At 41.1% G+C, this 19,684-nt stretch overlaps 1 protein-coding gene across 8 annotated transcripts in view; it reads left to right on the forward strand.

Moving 5' to 3' along the window:
- The window catches only part of NFAT5 (nuclear factor of activated T-cells 5), a 57,192-nt gene that overhangs the window by 27,335 nt on the left and 10,173 nt on the right, over positions 1-19,684 (forward strand). For 2 of the 8 annotated variants that reach the window (XM_017816294.1, XM_017816295.1), the window contains exons 2-11: positions 2,342-2,403; positions 2,864-3,422; positions 8,501-8,693; positions 10,953-11,143; positions 13,037-13,209; positions 15,878-16,012; positions 16,185-16,237; positions 16,951-17,083; positions 17,623-17,703; positions 19,465-19,613. In XM_017816294.1, coding sequence (XP_017671783.1) covers positions 2,893-3,422; positions 8,501-8,693; positions 10,953-11,143; positions 13,037-13,209; positions 15,878-16,012; positions 16,185-16,237; positions 16,951-17,083; positions 17,623-17,703; positions 19,465-19,613 — 1,638 coding nt within the window. In that variant the 5' untranslated portion in view covers positions 2,342-2,403; positions 2,864-2,892. The remainder of the gene's footprint in view (positions 1-2,341; positions 2,404-2,863; positions 3,423-8,500; positions 8,694-10,952; positions 11,144-13,036; positions 13,210-15,877; positions 16,013-16,184; positions 16,238-16,950; positions 17,084-17,622; positions 17,704-19,464; positions 19,614-19,684) is intronic. The other 6 variants (XM_017816287.1, XM_017816291.1, XM_017816289.1 and 3 more) reach the window with 6 other exon arrangements.

Below are 19,684 nucleotides of genomic sequence, written 5' to 3' on the forward strand. Positions count from 1 at the left end.
ATAAAATGACAAAACGAAATGGGAGCCATGTAAAATACAGTTAATTCATTACAGTAACTTGGTGAATTCTTATTTGATTGACCCAATTTATTTATTAGTTCAAAGGAAGATGAGTTGGCTCAAGGCTTGCAGACTGAGAAAACATAGATTTCGTTATGTTTCTTAGTATTTGCATAACTTAAAATGTTACTGAAGCAATTACTAATTTATCCCCCCAAACAGATTTTAAATTTGTGTCTTTGACTGTTCCAATACGGCCAGTTTATTCCATTTGCTATAATATTTATCATACTTTCTTATATATGTTTACTTATTTTAACTGAGGATACAGTGGCCTTTACATTCTTTAAAACACTTGCATATTTATGGCTGGTAATGGCAGTACTTTATTATATAAGGCTAAAGAGAGATTTTCTTGCCATTACTGCTTAATTTGGGATTATTTCCATAATCTAATTTTGTCATTCCAGAGGGGTGTCTCTGGTAAATGGAGGAGAGTGTAACCAATTTATAATGGACAATGTTTATTTAATTTTAAAAAGTGTAAAAACCCACATACACATATTCATACATATAAATTCTTCTTAGCTTCTAGGAAAAAAAAAAGGAGGAGAAACTGTTTTGGAGAGGGGTAGTGAATGGTAACACCTTCAATATTGCACAATGCTGCACCCTAAAACAGCACTGCCATCACGAGCTCTTTTAGCTTTGTGCTCAAAAGCGTTTTATTTAGTGATGTATTTATTTTTTTCCCTAGGAAAGTGAGGGAAAAGTGCAATCCTGGCCAGGAGATGCATTGAAGCACTTGCTGAGCGGGGTGAGCTCAGTGCTTGCTGTGCCTGTTCCACGCAGAACATGTTCTGGTTCTCTTTGAGGGTGTCAATGATGAATGGAAACTAATTCAATTTACCAAAACAAACATCCCCAATAGCAACGGGCTTTCTCAACTCAAAGTGGCTGCAAATCAGCTCCTAAATATTGTCACTGAAATGAATATCTAGATTTAATAGTTCTTGCCAATCCTGTAACTGTTTTTGAAAGAAGCATTGCATTAATGCATGATATAGAAAGGAGAAATTTTCCTTTAAATTGGAATGCAAAGTGACTGAATTGTCCAGTTTCAGCCACTGTATTTGCCAAAGAACAAACTGGGAAATGGAACTGGTATCATTCAGCTGCTCCTGGTTCACTGGGAGGTTTGGGGAAGGTGATAAAAGCAGAATAGTTTATCGATAAACTGTAATGGCCACTAAATTTTACAGTCTGAAGTGATGTAGCTTTGCTTTTACATTCATTTAGCACAGAAAAGCTGTAAAAAAAACCAGTAATAGTTTAAAAATTCTTTATCATCAATCAATGATACCACCAGTAATTCCAAGTAGGTGGATTTATGGTAAGGTTGGCTGAGTTTTACTGTTAACTAAATATATATCGTGGCTGAAAATACTTTATTCTGCTACTTTTAACTAAGTAAAATGGGATAAAATAGTCTGACTGTCCCTAAACCTTTTAAACTTGGGAGTTTAACATAATATTTTGGATTTAAAAAAAATCCCACACAGCAAAAAGGAAAACATCATATTCTTCTTAATGATAGGGATTACCTGCCTGACAGCAGTAACTAGCTGAACAAACACATTGTATAATTATGTATATATTTAATGTACAATGTGTTCCAAAATTAGGTTATTTCAGTGGTTCTGGTTTATCAGGTGTGGGCAGCAGTGCAGAAATACATAAACCAGGATGATCTTCCCCCAAGAAGCTGAAATCTGACTATAAAATTCAGTTCAGTTATTCCTCAGTGAGCTACAGGTGATTGAAATAAATAAATAAATAAAGCCCTACATTTGCCCATCCTGCTTCCTCTGGAATGTTTAACCCATGTATTCAGCTGATTTGTCCATTAAAATTCTTCCTTGGCAGCAGTTATGGTGTTCTCCAGAAATCTTCAGGGGTTTGTTTTAATAATTTCTAAACCAGATTGAGCTGTGAGACCTCTGGAGACTTCACACGCTGTTGGAAATCTCCTGCTTAATAGGAATTTTTCAGAGGTCTGTCCCAAACTATCTCTGTGTATTGGACTGTAAAGTCTGAGAGAAATCAGTCTCAGTGACTGGAAAAGTCAAATTACAGAAATTCCCTGTCCTTGGATCAGTGTGTCACCAACACGGATGTTTCAGCCCTGTTTTGAACCTTCACAATCCACAGCTCACTCATAGTGACTGATACCAGTTCCATTTTGCCTACCAACTCAGTTGATTTTATATTTTATTTCTCATTTATGATGGAATAATCAGCAGCTCTTTTTCTCATTTATTTTCTCATATTTTTATTCCAGGATTTGCCTCTGAAGCAGGGAGTGTCTGCATTAAAAATGACCTGTAGTTCTCTGCTTCATAGGTTAGAAACTTATTTTAATATTTTGTGGCTAAGCACAGTCCCGTCTTTTTCAAAAAAAAAAAATTTAAAAATTTCCAACAATAAATGGTTTAATTGGCATTGAATGTGGATTTATAAGCATTTCGCTTTGGGGCTATTTTAGATGAAATGGCTTCTACACCAATAATTAGTCCAGCTGAGGCGATGAAAGCTCTGTTTACTCGCAGCCATTTGTATGAATTAACATTAAGTCATAAAAATTTGATTACAGTGGATCGTGCTAAGACTCGTTTGGACATTTCCAAAGTATTGGCTAGGCTGTGTTGCTTTAAGCACTTCCATTCTAAAACGTAACCAAATTCCAAACATTTCTTGGGGGAAAGCAATCGGTTCCTAAATCACCTTGATTTCTCTGGGACTGCTATAGCCAGCACAGCCCCCGCCGCGGCTCCGGTATTTACTTGTGAATTGTACACCGCAGATGCTTCTTCAGCTCCTTCCTCTTCCTCCATGGGCGGTGCTTGCAGCTCCTTTACCACCTCTTCCAGTCCTACCATTTACTCTACCTCAGTCACCGACAGCAAGGCTATGCAAGTGGAGAGCTGCTCCTCAGCCGTGGGGGTAAGTACCCGAGGGGTAAGTGACCAGCAGATAACCAGTAACACAGCCCAGCAGCACCAGTCAACGCCGCGGCGCCACACAGTCCTGTACATCTCGCCACCACCCGAGGACCTGCTGGACAACAGTCGGATGTCCTGCCAGGATGAGGGCTGTGCACTGGAGTCAGAACAGAGCTGCAGTATGTGGATGGAGGATTCACCCTCCAACTTCAGTAACATGAGTACCAGTTCCTACAATGATAACACTGAGGTGCCACGTAAATCGCGCAAACGCAACCCAAAGCAGAGGCCAGGGATCAAACGCCGAGATTGTGAAGAGTCCAACATGGATATCTTTGATGCCGACAGTGCCAAAGCGCCTCACTATGTCCTTTCTCAGCTCAGCACGGACAGCAAAGGCAACTCAAAAGCAGGAAATGGGTTGGTATCTGCTTTTTTTTTGTTTTGTTTTGTTTTAAGAAAAAAAGTTCTATCTCCATATGTAAACCCAAACTAATAAAAGTCCTCTCGTGCCCTGGCCAATGTTCTGTTCGGGTTCTCACATAAACCCCCTCCCTTCTCTGCTGTCCTTGCCGTGTCCTAGCCCAGCATAAGTTCTTCTTTCCCCTCAAAGCTGTGGCTGCCCCATCCCTAGAAGTGTCCAAGGCCAGGTTGGATGGGGCTTGGAGCAACCTGGTCTAGTGGAAGGTGTCCCTGCCTATGGCGGAGGGGTGGAACTGGATCTCTTTAAAGTTCCTTCCAACCCAAACCGTTCCATAATTCTGTGCTAAGTTCTCATTAGACTTGTTAATCTTTATTTAGAAGATAAAGCTAAACTTCCCTGCAGCAATTAAACTCAGCACTGATGAGCTCATTTGTGTTCTTTAAGTGAAATTCCCGAAAGGCCACACAATTCCATTTATAAAATAGCAGTGAAAATGTATTTAAAAAGAAAGGCGGAGTGGAGTGGGCGCACCCTAAATGTGAATGGTTTTTTGCAGGATTTTATGTGAGGATTTCAGTCTGTACACTTCACCTGCTTCTGTTTGTCTCTTTATTTATCAAATAGAGAGAGGAATGGGAGTAGAAGTTAATGGTTAATGGCTCATTAGGATTTCTCATCATCTAAATTAACAGGTGCTTTACTTTTTATGAAATGTTAAGACAAATATGGGGAACCAGATTTTATTTTTGCCTTGTGAACTCACTTCTGTATTTGATTTTTTCAGAAATAAATCTCTAATCCTGTTTCTCTCTGTGCTTCTGGGTCATGTGCGTGTGTCTGCGTGGGCACACCTGGGTGGTGGCTTCTCATCTCCCACTTCACACTGTTCACTGAATGCATTTCAGTAGCTGCTTAAAGAGGAAAAATCCATCAGTTTGCAAGAGTGTGTTAATACATTTCTTCTTTTTATTTTATTTTTTAACTTGTTGCTTCTTTAGTACTTTTAAGGTGGTCAAATGGATAGCTTTGGCTCTTTTATTTGGGGCTTTTTTGGGGGCAGGAGTGTATTTTGTTTTTACTTTTATGTCTGTGCTTGCAGTACGTTCTGATGTTCATCACAGCAACGGGGAATATTAAAATTTGACTGATGGCAAAGATGATGAACTTCTCCCATTCCAAAGGGAAAGAGCCTGGAGTCTGTGTTCCCAGGGTCAGTGCAGTTCCATACTTAAAATTTCACTGTGAGAAAGCAATTCCAAGAACCTTTCCTGAGTGTGCTGGTGCTTCCCCAGGCTCAGCAGGAGGAGTGGAGCTGGATGGGAACATTGACTTTGCTTGGGGTCTTCTGGGGTCTCCACACAGGCACCGCTCTATCCTTGGCTGCTCTGGTTTTCACCAGCCAAAATAGATGATAATAAAGTAAAATATTAGTACCTGGTAGAGCCCAGGAAGCTTGGAATGAGGAAAGTACCTCCCCCAGCTCCTGGAGACCAGGCTCTCCCTTACACAGGGAAAAGCTTTATGGAAAAGCAAGAGCTGCGTGACTATAAATGTGATCTCGGGGCAGAAAAGGGAGATTTAGTAAACTCTGGAATGATACATGAGGTCTCAGTCTAAAAACAGAACAAGTCTGTAACATCCCTGAAAACTTCAAGGGTGAGCAGTGAACAGCCCTCAGTTCTGTAAATGCAGAGGGGAGAAAGCAGAATTCTTTTCCCCACACAGGCCAGACTGAACTGCAGGAAAACTCTTAGGTAACAGAATTGTCCCTTGAAATGAACACTCTTTCAGGGGGTAAGAAAGTGGCCAAGATCTTAGAAAACTTCATTTTGCCGTTGGAATATGGAGATTTGGCATTACAAATCTGGGTCACCGTAGTGACTGGGGGTTTTAAACTTCCCAGCCTGGTGGAGTTCGGCCAAGGGAGTTCAGTTACTTTTGGCTTTCAGAACAGAGCAAGGAGAGCAGCTGTGTTCCGTGGGGAATGGAAATGGCATTGGCCTCTAAAGAGACTTCTACGCAGTTGTCTGTAAAGGCCAGGAAGAGAAAGAATATATTCCTGTGGAAACTTGGAATTTGTGAAGGCCTTTTTAGAAGGGATGAATTGATGGTGATTTAGGGCAGGGGCTCAGGTTTCCAATGGGCTTGGTCTCACTTTCACTTTCAGCTCTGCCCTGGGAACAGCCCTGAGGGCAGGACCAGGCCAAACTTAACTCAGGAGATCTGTTCCAATGGCCTTGGGATTTGCCAGTTATATTTATTTTCTTAAAAAAAAAAAAAAAGAAGTGCTAGATTAGAGGAAACATTGTCTGGTAACAGTTAAATTAATAAATGCGTGTGCATGAAATGTTTTGTACAGGTGTGAATATTAGCAATATGGATAAACTGAATTAAAAGGATGTATAAATTGTATATCCTTGTAATCTGAGGAGAAAGACCACGCAGCAGCTCTGATGAAGGCTTTAAATGGCTCTCAGGTTCAGCTAATCTGATTGAAAGTAACGATTAATTTTCTAGAGAAAAGACTTTAAAATAATTGTGGGGAGCATCTCTTTGCTTAAATATGATACTGTATAAAACAATTTGTTGAGAATTAAGGTAATTGTGATTTATGAGTAAAGTACTCTTGGAGAGACAACAGTGTTAATGTCACACTGCTAAAACATGACATTTTGAGTGTAAAGGTGGATTTCATTTTGATGGCTGGCTCTCCAATGCTTCCCTTCAAAATTCAACTGTACCACAGCCTTCCCTATTAGTTTATAGAGCTGGAACTTTCCGGTGTGACGGGGTCAGAGTGAGCAATTCCTGTGGTGTTTTCCGTGGAGCGTTCCCTGTGCCAAGGTGTCCCCTGGCTCCCAGGCCTGGCATTTGGAAGGATGCAGTGGTGTTGCCATTGCTGAGGCTGCCCAGCATTCTTTCTCACTTTCCCTGTGAGAAGCTGAGGGGTTTATTTTAAAATTCTAAGTAATAAAAATGAAAATATATTGACTGAAAATTGGTAAGTGTATTCGTTGTAATTACTAGTCCTTTGGAGGGTTGTCCTGACAAGAAGATAGAAACTGATTGTCTAACGAGCTTGAATTTCATTAGTTTTCCCTTAACTTGTATAGAAGCAAAGAGCATGATGGTGTTAATTACAGTTTATTTAGTGTATCACAGGGTTTCCATGTGCTACACTGAAGGAGAGTTTTGTCCCTTTTCCCAAAGGAAGGTATGTTTTTGCATGGCGTATTTATGTTTTCAAGCAGCCTGTGTGACTGCACCAAGCAGAGTAATCATGACTTCTTGGCAGGAAGATGGTTTTACTGTAAGATGGTATTATCTTGCAGAGATTTACACCAGTTTTGATCTAGATCCTGTCTTTGGTGGTTGAGGATGAGTGTGGAGGGCAGCCAGGACCGTGGCAGGGCTCAGCTGGGTGAGCAGGAGGAGGCTGACCCTCCTGTCCATGTTGAAGTGGTTAACCTTTATGGACAGAAAAATGGGAATGGAGATCATCCAAAGCACTGACCTCTGTCTGTTTTAATGGAAGGCTCAGTGGAAATAGGAGTGTGACAAATAGGGCCTGTTGCTGTAGGCAGGGGGAAATGGTTTCGAAGTAAGAGAGGGTTGGCTTAGAGTAGATAAAAGGAAGAACTTTTTTACAAGGAGAGTGGTGAGGCCCTGGCACAAGTTTCCCAGAGAAGCTGTGGCTGCCCCATCCCTGGAGGTGTTCAAGGCCAGGTTGGACGGGGCTTGGAGCAACCTGGGATAGTGGAAGGTGTCCCTACCCATGGCAGGGCATTGACTAGATCATGTCTAAAGGTCCCTTCCAACCAAAACTGTTCTATAATTCCATGACTTTCAGAGTTATGAGATGGGGGGGAATGGGGGAGGCATAGGTGTGCCCAGCCTTCCCTGGGGCATAGGAGCAGGCCTGGGAATGACTGGGAAGCCTACGCTGTGTCCATGTGCTGGTCCTTGCACAGTAGGAGCTTTAGAAAAGGTGCTGATCCTGTTTGTTAGTGTAAATCATTGGGAAGAGAGCTGGGTTACCCCAGCTCCAGGTCAGTGAGAACCTCCTGCAGTGGCAAAGCTCCCAGTAAATGATTTTAAAGAAAAAGCATTTTTCATCCTTTTTGAGAAGGAAAAAATCCTGAGTAAATTACTTCCGTAAGTTGCACATTGAAACAGGATTTGTTTTTTAAGCAATTCACACCTGTTATTTAAAGCTGCTTTCTTCCCAGGCATTAGCTGTTAGAAGCCCCTTTTTGGTAGTAAAATGAATATGAGATTTGCGTAAATCATGGAGCCCTTTTCCTGCCTGTACCGTGTGCTGTGGCACGTTCACATTTCCTAGTGTGAAAGGAGTTTATTGGACTTCAGGTTCATGACCAAATCCTGGTTTAAAGGGAATACAAGGTGGCTCATGTACTGTTAGACTTTGGAGGACTCCTTCATCCCAGTTTTAATTATGGAACTGAGCACAAGACACGATGGCCTACAAAATGCATCTGGAAAGAAAGGCCTGATTTAACTTCAGTGCAGTTATGTCAGAGCTTTTGCAATAACTGATTGGGTTTCTGCATAAATTTATCAATCTGTTTTGACAGAAATCAGAGTTGGAGTTTGCATGGATGTGCAAGTGGAGGTGGAGACAGGCATGAGGCTGTTTTCCTGTTTAAAGTACCATTTAACCACAAATCCATTCAGAGTGTGTGTGTACATGTGTGTGTGTTACAACAGTGAAACAGCTTGTTCAGGCTGTATCACTGACTATGAAAAAGCGGGTTATGAGCCGCCTTCTGTTCATTAACATCATTTAATGCTAATTACATTTCCCTTCCTTTATATTTACTCTCTGAAAAGCAGTTCCCATGTGCTCTGGATGGAGGAGCAGGGAAGCACCATTCCTCTTCATCCTGCAGGTTTCCTTCACTGTCGAAAAGAGAATTCCAAAGTTGGCTCTCCACTACAAATCTTCCATCCATTAATACACACCCTTTGTCTTTTTAGCTTTTCTGTGATTTGGTTTGTTTTAACTGGGGAGCTGTTTCTAACATCTTCTTGATGGTCTGCTTTGACTTCCCAGAGCATCAGAGAACCAGAAGGGAGCTGGAGGGAAGAAGACCCCAATGTTGTGTGGTCAGTATCCGACTAAGAGTGAGGGGAAGGAACTGAAGATTGTGGTGCAGCCGGAGACCCAGCACAGGGCTCGTTATCTGACCGAGGGCAGCCGGGGCTCTGTGAAGGACCGGACACAGCAGGGCTTTCCCACGGTGAAGGTAGGCTGAGGGCATGGGGACACCCTTCCCAGGGGTGCTCTAATGGAATGGGAACAGGTTCAGTTCAAACAGGCCTCCAGTCTCTCTTTTAGAGGGAAGGGAGGAGGCTTTGCAGTTCCTCTGCTGTAAAGACTGTACTGGGTCTCTTGCAGGTCACAAAAAGTCTTATTGGCATCACAGAGTTACAGGAGGAGGGAAGTTTTATGTCAAGGCCGCGATAGATAAGCAGTTCTCAACCCAAACTAATTTACCAGGTCCACAAAGAAATGTTTGCTTGTGATACAGCCCTTAAATTTGTGCTGTCCACTGCTGACAGAATATAGAAGTAGACTTGTCTTCAAAGTCCTGTTCAGCAGCGTTAGAAACCCCACCAGCCCTTCACTCAGTCCTCCTGAGTAATGCACAACTCCAGTAGAGTTTCATAAGAAAAGAATCCTTTCATATTGGCCTGTTGCTATGGGGATTTAGTGCTCATTTATGTGGATTTTCTTAATGGGCCTTTGTTCATCTGAATTTCCTTTTAATTCCTTTCCCAGTTACCCTTTAGCACCCATCAGTGAAAAATCTGTTTGGAAGAGTCTCATGTTGCTGAATTCCTGGAAGTTCCAGTTTGCTTTACCAGTAGGCAGACGAGTTCATACCCTGCAGATAAAACTCTGCCAGGACTGCACAGGCAAATGAGTCAGTGAATCTTCAGGAAATCTGAGCTGGTGGGAAAAAAATATGTTAAGGACAAGAGGGCTTTTTGTTTTGTTCATGGGGTTTAAAGATGGGGAGGAATAGTGTAAAAACAGTGGTGGTTCAGAGATCTGGTGTTTGGGAGTCGCTCCAGTGCATCGCTCTTACATAGGCTGAGGGGGAGAAGCAAGTTCTGTGGCATTGAAATAAAACTCTGTTCTTGACAACTTAGAACTTGAGTTCCACAATCAGTATGCAATGTTAAAATTGTATAAACAAACCTTAATCAAGTGACTAGGTGTTGAGCCCTTTGCTGTTTCTGTGGTTCCTTTTGGGAGCCTGTGCTGGGCCATCTCCAGACATCTTTTGGCTTTGCCTGTCTGTAACACTCACATTTGTTGTTTGCCCCTCCTGGACTTGAGGAGCACACAATGATTTTATCAGTGTTTGCTGATTTTTTTTTTCCTTTATTTGAACTTGTTAACAACTGCAGAACTACGTTTTCTGAGAGTGTATTCAGGGACTAGTCCCCCAGGAGATCCTCCAGAGGCCTCTGCTCTCATTTGCATCTCCTTACTAATAAAAATGGAGCTTCTTTCTGCAGGTATTGCCTCGACTTCTAGGCCTGGGACAAAAGACAACATTGTCACCTGGAAATCCTCAAGCAACAAATGTGTTGTAGTGAAAACATTAAAACAGTAATTTTACCTCCTCTTAGAATTCTCTGGCAAAGGAATGCCGTCTCTGGCCTGGGAATTTGTCAGCAATCTAGAGTTTCTTTTTACTTGGAGTATTTTTCTTAACTATTTCCTAAAAAGAAGGAAAGGTTTCTTTGAAATGCAATGTCCAGATTTACTTTAGAACTTCTTTTACCTCAGAGTATTTTTAGTCTGTGGCACCACAGGGGAATTCCTCTAATAAAAAAAGCATTGAAAGGACACAAACATTTCATGAATGTATTTTATGAATGTATTTTTCACTGACATGTTCTGGAATAATTTTGGCTTTCACATGGGATTGCAGGAGGATGTTAAAATGTCTGACCTGCTTTTACTTACGAAGTGTTTCAACAAACTCTGACACTGTTCATAAACTTTTAAGTAGGAGATGTCAAGTTACCATTTTTATTTTATTGTCTGAGAGAAAGCTGGGCTTGTGCAGTTGGATTGTCCCATTCTTACCTCTGCTTCCCCTTCATCCTGTTCTGACTTTTCCAGTGGTTTTGCAAATGTTGGACAGTTTTAATCTGGTGTCAAAGTGCATCTGGTGTGAAGGTGGGATTCTGGAATGCCAGTGATTAATGGGCATGAACATATTGACCAACAAATTCTAATCACCTTTGGAGGCAACCCCAGCAAATGTTCTCTTTCTGGGCTGACTGGTGGACACAGATGCATTGTGGGGAGAGGAGAATTCTAGTCATGGTTGGGGTGAGAGTGAGGGGTCGTAAGAGATGTGAGAGTTGCAGTTGGGATCATTCTACCTGAAGATAGATAGGATTCAAGGGGGTTTAAAACCAGAATATTAACAATAATAATTAAAGAAATCCCTCCTTGTTAATTAACCACTGGCCTATTTCAGCTGGAGGGTCACAACGAGCCGGTGGTGCTGCAGGTGTTTGTGGGGAACGACTCCGGGCGTGTGAAGCCGCACGGGTTCTACCAGGCCTGCAGAGTCACTGGGAGAAACACCACCCCCTGCAAGGAGGTGGACATAGAGGGGACCACAGTCATCGAGGTCGGGCTGGACCCAAGCAACAACATGACACTGGCGTGAGTAGCTTTTTTTATAAGTATTTTCGCTTATGAGCTTGGGTTTGGGAACAGGTTTCCTTTTTCTATTGGATGGGTTGGTAGTTAAAAGTGTGACCATCTTGGCACACACCGGGCACTGAGTGAGGGCACTTGGATAGAAAAACTTTTAAATCACATTCTCAGTTTGTTTATTATACTTCATGCTTAGTCTGCTCTTCCTTAGACTTTGTCAGTTAACTTTGTTAGGTTGGTTTCCTGTCCCTGATTGATCAGTAATGTGCATATCCAAGCATTAGGTGAATTATAGCCATCACTGTTCTGCTGGTTGGTTGGCTTTGAACAAGTACAGAATTGCTGCTTGGAAAAGGGATGGAGAATATTGGGCCCAAAAAACTGGGAGTTGTGGATAATGAAGCAAGACTGTGGCTTTTCTGCTCTCTTGCTTTGCTCGTTCTGCCCATCCTGACAGAGCTGGTGTGGTCCAGCACAGGTGGGGTTTTGGAGCCAGGATACAGCTGCATGAGAGCAGTACGTGACCCCTGGGAAGGGGCTCATGACAGTGGGTCACAGCAGGAAGTTTTGAAAAGTGGATTCATCTGCTTTTGTGGTTTTGATCTCACGGAAAGGACACTTCAAATAGAAGTGATTCCCTACTATGCTTTTCACATGTATCAATATACAGGAAGGCAGTGATCTTCCAAAGTCTTCTTGTCAGTAGAACAGCTATTTTGTAATGGCTCTGTGGTTGAAAGCTGCCACTCTGCACCTGGAAACTTGTATCAAGAGAAGAAACCTTTATTCAATTTACAATGTCTGCTTCCTAAGCAGGATAATACAGTTTGCAGATTGACTGAGTCAGTTTGATTCTCTTTTAGTAAAAAATTTATTCCTGTAAGTTTGGAAACTGTCTCTTAGAGGATAATTTTATAATTGTCCTCAGGCATTAATCATGGAATTATAGAATTGTTAAGGTTGGAAAAGACTTTTAAGATGGTCAAATACAACCATATAAAGTATAGCAATACTAGGAAGTGGAATTATCTAGGAAGAAGAGTTTTGCCTGGACTGTTTTTCATGATATCTTGATGTCTCTAAAGAAAATTTGCTGATATTTCAGTGCTGCTGTAGCACCTCTGTTAAAGGTAATGCTAGTAGTGGCATTGTCTGAAACACACTGTCCCCTCCTCTCTGCTCCTCAGCTCTTGCTTGAAGTTTATTGTACTCAGATATCAGATGGTCCCTGTACTTTTTCGACATAGAGCCCAAAATCCTGATTAAATTACAATGTTCTTCTTTTCAACACATCACGCTGTGTTTCTGGGGTTTTTTTTGAGTTTTTTGGGTTTTTTTGGTTTTTTTTTTTTGACTGTTTTTTGCTTGTAATAATTTTCCATGGAGCATTTGTCTCTGAAAGCCAGCACTGCATCTCTCACCTGGCCCTGTACGTCTGCCCCAGGACCACACTTACAGTAGGACGTATCTGTCACTTCCAAGCCCCACTGAACTTAAAAAATAATATGACTACAGTAAGTTTTCTTCTACTCCTGCTTTCTTTAAGTGAATGCAGAATATTTTGTAGCAATAATCCTACAAACCCAGATCTCGGCCCAGGGATGGAAGAATGAAGAGTTGTGATTCTAAATTGAATGCTTACCAGAATTATATTGCATTTTCTATTCTGTTCGTGCTTTCATATGCTGTTCTCCCATGATTCATCATCCAGATTATGCAGGGTTGAATTGAAAAAGGAGAAAGGTCGTAGAGAGATTTCATATAAATAAAAATAATCTAATAACATTTCAGTAATTACTTCAAGACTTTTGACTTGGTGGCTTATGGAACTTCTTGAAAGATTATTTAAGATACTGAACTTAATAAACTATTCAACTCTGTACTCTTCTGTGTTGTTAGGGTTGATTGTGTGGGAATCCTGAAGCTGAGGAATGCTGATGTTGAAGCCAGGATAGGGATTGCCGGGTCCAAGAAGAAGAGCACACGCGCCCGGCTGGTCTTTCGCGTCAACATCACGCGCAAGGACGGCTCCACTCTGACCCTGCAGACGCCTTCTTCCCCCATTCTGTGCAGTGAGTATCAAACCAGAACGCTGATTTTAGAGGAGTCTGGGGTTTAGTGTGATTTCTTCACAGAAAGGGTGGTCAGGCATTGGAAGGGGCTGCCCAGGGAGGTGATGGAGTTCCCATCCCTGGAGGTGCTCAAGGAATGACTGGATGTGACACTCAGTGCTCTGGGCTGGGTGACAAGGTGGGGATCGGGCACAGGCTGGACTTGGTGGTCTTTGGACTCTTTTACAGTCTAAATGATTCTGTGATTTTATGCCTTGGGGGAAGAAAACACCCCATGTTAATCAATGATTATTTCAGAATTGCTGTAGTTTAGATTACATAGATTGATTTTTATTTGGGGTGGGGTATTAGTTAAAATTATTGACCTCTATTTAAAAATAGTTATATATTTATGCTCTTCAATGAAGTTAATTTTTGCCTCTTAAAATTTCACAATTTTTGTCATAGTTGCTTCGAATAGTGACTTTTTGATACAACTTTTAATCTCTTCTGTAATGTCACATTCATCCATCAGCTTTCAGTGCTAGAAAGGACTTGTGGTAAGTCAGCGGGCCTGGCATTCTGAGTGGTCCTTGGATGGACCAGAGGCTGAATCCGTTCTGGTTCAGTGCAAGAACAAAACTTTTTATAAATGCTCTGTTTAGCACAAGCACAGCTGGCTGCCTTGGCTGAGGAGGTTCCACTGACCAACGAGGAAAAGGGAATCACAGAAGGATGGAGCAGTTTAGTTGGGAAGGGATCGTAAAGCTCATCTCGTTCCACCCCCCTGCCATTTCCTTAAACAGTCCAAACCTTACTATTGTGAGCAGAAGCTGAGAGTCTGAGGTGAAACATTTAGAGACTGATTTTAAAATAGGCTGTTTAGCTGAAAAAAGCTGTATTTGATGCAGTAAAGAGTAAATTGGTTTAGTTTTTGGCAAGCTGGGGTTTGGTCACTTGCTAAGAAAATCTTCTCAATTGTGTGAGTTGCTAAGGGATTGCCCAGGAATTTTGTATGCTGGAAGTCTAAAACAAAGGAGCAAAATACTCTGATCAGACTTGCACCTTTGGGGAATATGTGGGTAACGCTGATCATGGTGTGAGGGTTGAGAGGGGAAGTCCTGAGACTCTTTCCAGGATTCTGTGCTTCTGTTGTAGCTTATGCTGAAGTTATGGTGACTTGCAGTAGACCTTGGCCAACCTAGTAGTGCTGGCACGTATGTCCTGGCTGATCAAAATGGCATAAAATAATGTTGTTTATTAAATTGTTCATATAAATCATCCCCTCAAGCACATTACACCGGGTTTGTTTGCTGCATATACCTTACTGCAGATGTGTGCTGTGCCTTCTCAACAAGGTTTGCATTTTCCCTCGTCAGAGCCCATTTATGTTGTGTTTTATAACTGATAATGTTCCTGAAACCACAGAAAAGGCGTTAAGTAGCTGCAGGCTCTTTATTTAAGGTCTGTATTTTAAATAGGCTTTGTTAACTTGTTAGCAAACCTAAATCCAGTTACTCTTTTCATGTGCCTTGAGCATATTCAGTCGTTGCGTAACGGTTGCCTGGGAACCCTCTGCGAGAGTTGTAGAGAAATCCTTTCTGAAAGGTCATTAAATAATTTAGAGTGGTACAGGATGTATGTTGTGCTGTGTAGTAAGCCCAGAGAATATTTTTATTAAACACTCAAAGTGGGCCATGCAAGTGCAGAGCACGAGCATGAGCATGTGCCTAGGGATTTATGGGGAGTGGGAAAGGGGGCTGGGGAACCCTTGTTAGAAACTGCAGTTATTTTATTCTAAGTGTGTCAAAGCACGTTATTTTAAAATATATGTCTGTTTAAATTGCCTGTAGTGTTCATTTAACATGTGTGGTTTTACATGATTTAGGCTTTTAGAAGAATAGGAATGGTTTGCAGAAAAGACGGTTGGTGATAAGTGTTACATAAATTGTCATCTGAGTCGCTGGCACAGAGGTGTCCAGTGATGTGTGTCTGGAAACCACATCCTCTTTGCTTATTTATTTGATATAAATTGCTAAAATCCCCAACTGCAGCAATGGGACTCTTGCAAGGATTTGGAAGGGAACTTAAAGCTCATCCAGTTCCACCCCCTGCCATGGACAGGGTCACCTTCCACTAGACCAGGTTGCCCCAAGCCCTGGGTTCTTGCACCAGCCAGAAAACTTATGTCATGTAAAAAAACCCAAGTGTAAACCCCCCCAGGTAATAGGGCAATTACCACTTCTGCCCTTTTGCAGAGCAAAATAAAATAATCTTTGTAAAAAACTAAGTTTTTTATGATCTTAAGGCTGAATTTGCAGGGGGGCTTCAGATGTGGCCAAGGGCTGAGACCTTTGTTTGTCTCTGTCTATACCAGGGAATTACAGCACCGTGTTTTCTTCTCTTCTGGGCACTTGTTGAGCTTTGGCTCCAACACTGAAAGTTTCATTTAGAAGATTTAATAAAGGCAGGAGGAAAAGGAAAATATTATTAGTGAATCATTGACCAAAGTGTGATTTTTGTGAGGAAATAATAGAAATGGTTATCTTCTGAAGAGTTAGTCATGGATGATGTAGTGAAGGAGGAAGATCAGGAATTATTTTGTTTTTTACTTCATCACTCTATAAGTAAAAGTGGTTTGGTTTGGATGTTGATGTTTTCTTGATTTCAAACTGTTTTTTCCTTGCAGCTCAACCAGCGGGAGTTCCAGAGATCCTAAAGAAAAGTCTCCACAGCTGTTCAGTGAAGGGTGAAGAGGAAGTTTTTCTGATTGGCAAGAACTTCCTAAAGGGAACAAAAGTGATTTTCCAAGAGAATGTTTCTGGTTAGTGTGAAAGCCGTGCTGGCTTGGGGTGCTGAGGAGAGTGTGGGGTTGGGGTTTCCATTGCTTGGTAAAGCTCAGTTGTGGAGAGCAAACTGAGGAGCAGAATCAAGGGCACGAAAATAAACTGCTCTATTGCACGTGCAATAAACTCTGCTTTTTAATTTTCATTTAGATGAGAATTCCTGGAAGGCAGAAGCTGAAATAGATATGGAATTATTTCATCAGGTACTCCTCTATTATTATTATTACTACTACCATTATTATTATTACTATTCTTATTGTTGCTATTATTGCTATTATTATTATATTTTTAATTACAAAATACTCTGACTGTTTCCAGAGAAAAATCAATAAAGCCTTTCCCTCTTGCTGTGCCTTTCTAGAAATAATATTTTTTTTCTTCACATAAGTTCTACAGTGAGTCTGGCAGAATATAATTTTGGGTTTACACAAGTATAGTTGTTCCCTTTCTCATTGAGAAGCTGGGTACCACAGTTTGGTGAGCAGGTCTTTGCCCTTACATACAATAGAATTAAAATGCCTAATTCAGTTTTTCCAGCAGTTTTCCTAAGGACACATTGAGTTACTACTGAGAGGAAATAAATTGTGTGTACACCAGAGCTGTACCTGGCTGGATTTCTGTTCCACTGTGAAATCTTTTACAGAATATTTGTTTATTCTTTTTGACACAATTAAAGACAGCAGTCATTATGGACTGTTGGGCTGAAATTGGAGAATTATTAAATGCAGATGATGTCAGACAAGGGCCATCCTGATCCCACCTCCAAAGGCAGATCCCACACATGCATCTCCCCCAGTGGCTTTGTTTTTTATGGTGGTTTATCAGTCTATTTCTCTCTTTCGATGTAAGTAAATACAATTAAGGTCAATAATAATAAAATGTGATTTTTTTCCAGTGATGTTTGTTTGCCTTACAGAATCACCTTATTGTGAAGGTGCCACCATATCACGACCAGCAAATAACCTCAGCTGTTTCTGTGGGAATATACGTGGTGACCAACGCTGGGAGATCTCACGATGTGCAGCCCTTTACCTACACTCCAGATCCAGGTGTGTGACACACAGACTGGGGAGGGGTGGGCATTTCACCTGCTGAACTATCTCAGTTCTCATTTCACTGTTTAATCCATACCACAGGAATGTTAAGTAACGTAGACCTTTCCAAACTTCTCTTCATGGGAGGTTTGCTCTGCTAATAATAAAATCCGAAGGCTTGACTTTTCTTATTTATGTGGTAAATACCTCAAATTCCTGCTGCATGGAGACAGCTGTTCATATACAGCAGCATCCATTTCTAGTTTAAGGATCAGAATGAAGCTGAACAGGAAAAAAAATAGACATAGTCCATACAGTGCACCAAATAAACCAAGGAATCCCACCAAGCTTTATCCTGAGGAAAGCTGCAGTTTGCCCACCTCACCTATTGTTGTTTATTTATCTATCTATATCACAATACACAGGGCGAAGGTTTGTGGGTTTCAAAGAACCTGAATTTTTTTAAGCTATAAGTAACTGTTTTGGTTTGCTTTGTTTGGTTTTGGCGTGTTTGCTGATTTAACATAGGAAGTTTTCAATGTGTTTTGTCTCAGCAGCTGGGACTCTGAATGTTAATGTGAAGAAGGAAATCTCCAGCCCAGCCCAACATTGTTCTTTTGAAGAGGCTATAAAAGGTAGTAAATTGATTCTTATCAGTGTTGTTAATAATTTAACTCTAAATTCTTACTCAAATTTGGAGCAATGAATCAGACATCCTGAGATAGCTCCATGCTTATAAAATCTGGCCCCGTTCAAACAGGGAGGTTTGTTCTCTGATTCTGAATATTTTACTTTTAACAGTATTCCTTTAAGTATGTTTTAATGAGTGAATATAGAACAAAAACTTTGCAAAAAATAATATTAAATTTTCTCCCCATTTTTCATTCCTCAGGCCCTGCAGTCTGATCTTTATTTAATATGTTTGCAAGTGAAGAGCTAAAAAGAAGCCTAAGATAGCAGTTAATAAAAAAGATTTAGAAACTGTGTAGTGTTAATTTAGGCAAAACTACACCTAAACTTGGTAGTGGGGAAGGACTGAGCACTGAAAAACACAAATGTGGCAACTTGGTGTCTTTCAAAAGCTGTATTTTATAGGTTTAATGACACTGCTTTCAGGGGGTCTAGTTAAAAACATTAATTCTGGGAGTTTCAGCTTACTCCCATCAGTGAGGACTTTTTTTTCTGACCATTCTGTCCATGCAAAGTTTGTCGTTTCCTTCCAAAAGAACAAGTTTTAGGTTTACCTATTTTTTTTTTTAAGTGTGAATTGATCCTTCTAGTATTGAAATAGAGGAAGGAAATGTCTCTTAGTTGCCTGTTAAGACTCCAGTGGTGCACAAAGATGACTGGAAATTTCCACAGCCTGCTCTGGAAAAGCAGGTTGAAGGTGAGCAGTGTGATCCCAGGTGTGATAGGAATCCATGGCTGCAGGTGAGACCCACAGAGCTCGTGTTTGAAGTTAAGAGCTTGGTCTTGGCATGGATGGATTTACAAGTTGACTTTACAACTTGTTAGGGAGGATAATACAGGATCTGATGAGTTTAAACCTGCAGAGAATAATTGGAGGAGAAATATGCAAAAATATGTAGGGCAATGAAACAAGCTGGTAAAAGTACTGGTAAGATTTCTAGTAGCCAGATTGAAAAGATGAGGAAAATAATAACTAATGTACAGGGTAAGCCTGACATCCATCTAATTTAGTGTGGAGGCTTCACTGAGGGAAGATTCCAACTGCTAGAGAACAGCTGCTGTTCCTCAGAACACAACGTGCTATTTCTGTTCCTTCATATCCTCATTTAATTTATGCAATAAATCTGAGTTTACCTTCTCATGTGGGTTTCTGCTTACCAGCTCTTTTGTGACAGTTCATTCCTGTACCTGTTCTGCTCCAGGTTGATCATGAACCAGAGGTCAGACAGTTTCATGTGCTTTATGTGCTTTGTCTCTGCTCTGTCCTTCCCCACTTCATATACTTGCGCAGAAATTTTACTGCCACCTTATTGTAAGGTTTAAATTGGGTTAAAGCATGGAGATCTGTTGCTTTACATTGAGGATTAATGCTTTAATTTACTTGAAAGGACTTATGGAATGATGGTTTTTGCAGGCTTTCCCGTTGGTTTAGTTTAAGCCCAGTTTCAGCAGTATTTGAAATCAGAAAGGTTAATTCTTTACAGGAAAGATCTGGGATATCTAATGTAATTTTTTTATGTGGACCAGAAAAAATTATTGGAAGTGTTCAGGTTGGAACAACCTGTTCTAGTGGATGGTGTCCCTGCCTGTGGCAGGGGATTGGAAATGGATGCCTCTAAGGTCCCTCCCAACCCAAACCATTCATTGATTCTGTGAGATTAAAATTAATGCTAAAGTGATCTAATGCGTTGTATTTGTGGCTGCAGCAGTGAAGGCCTCAGGCTGTAACCTGGAGAAGGTGAACATTCTTCCTAGTGCCTTGATAACTCCACTCATGCCAAGCAGTATGATTAAGAATGAAGATGTGGCTCCAATGGAAGTAAGTGCAGAAAAACGCTCTCCCCCCACGTTCCAGGTGAGTTTGGTGGGGGGCTGAGAACAGCAGCTTTGAGAGTCTGAGTTACATCCGCCCCTTTGTCCATGCTT

The sequence above is a fragment of the Lepidothrix coronata genome, unplaced genomic scaffold, assembly GCF_001604755.1.
Source record: "Lepidothrix coronata isolate B3197 unplaced genomic scaffold, Lepidothrix_coronata-1.0 Scaffold54, whole genome shotgun sequence".
In the NCBI taxonomy this organism is placed as follows: domain Eukaryota; kingdom Metazoa; phylum Chordata; class Aves; order Passeriformes; family Pipridae; genus Lepidothrix; species Lepidothrix coronata.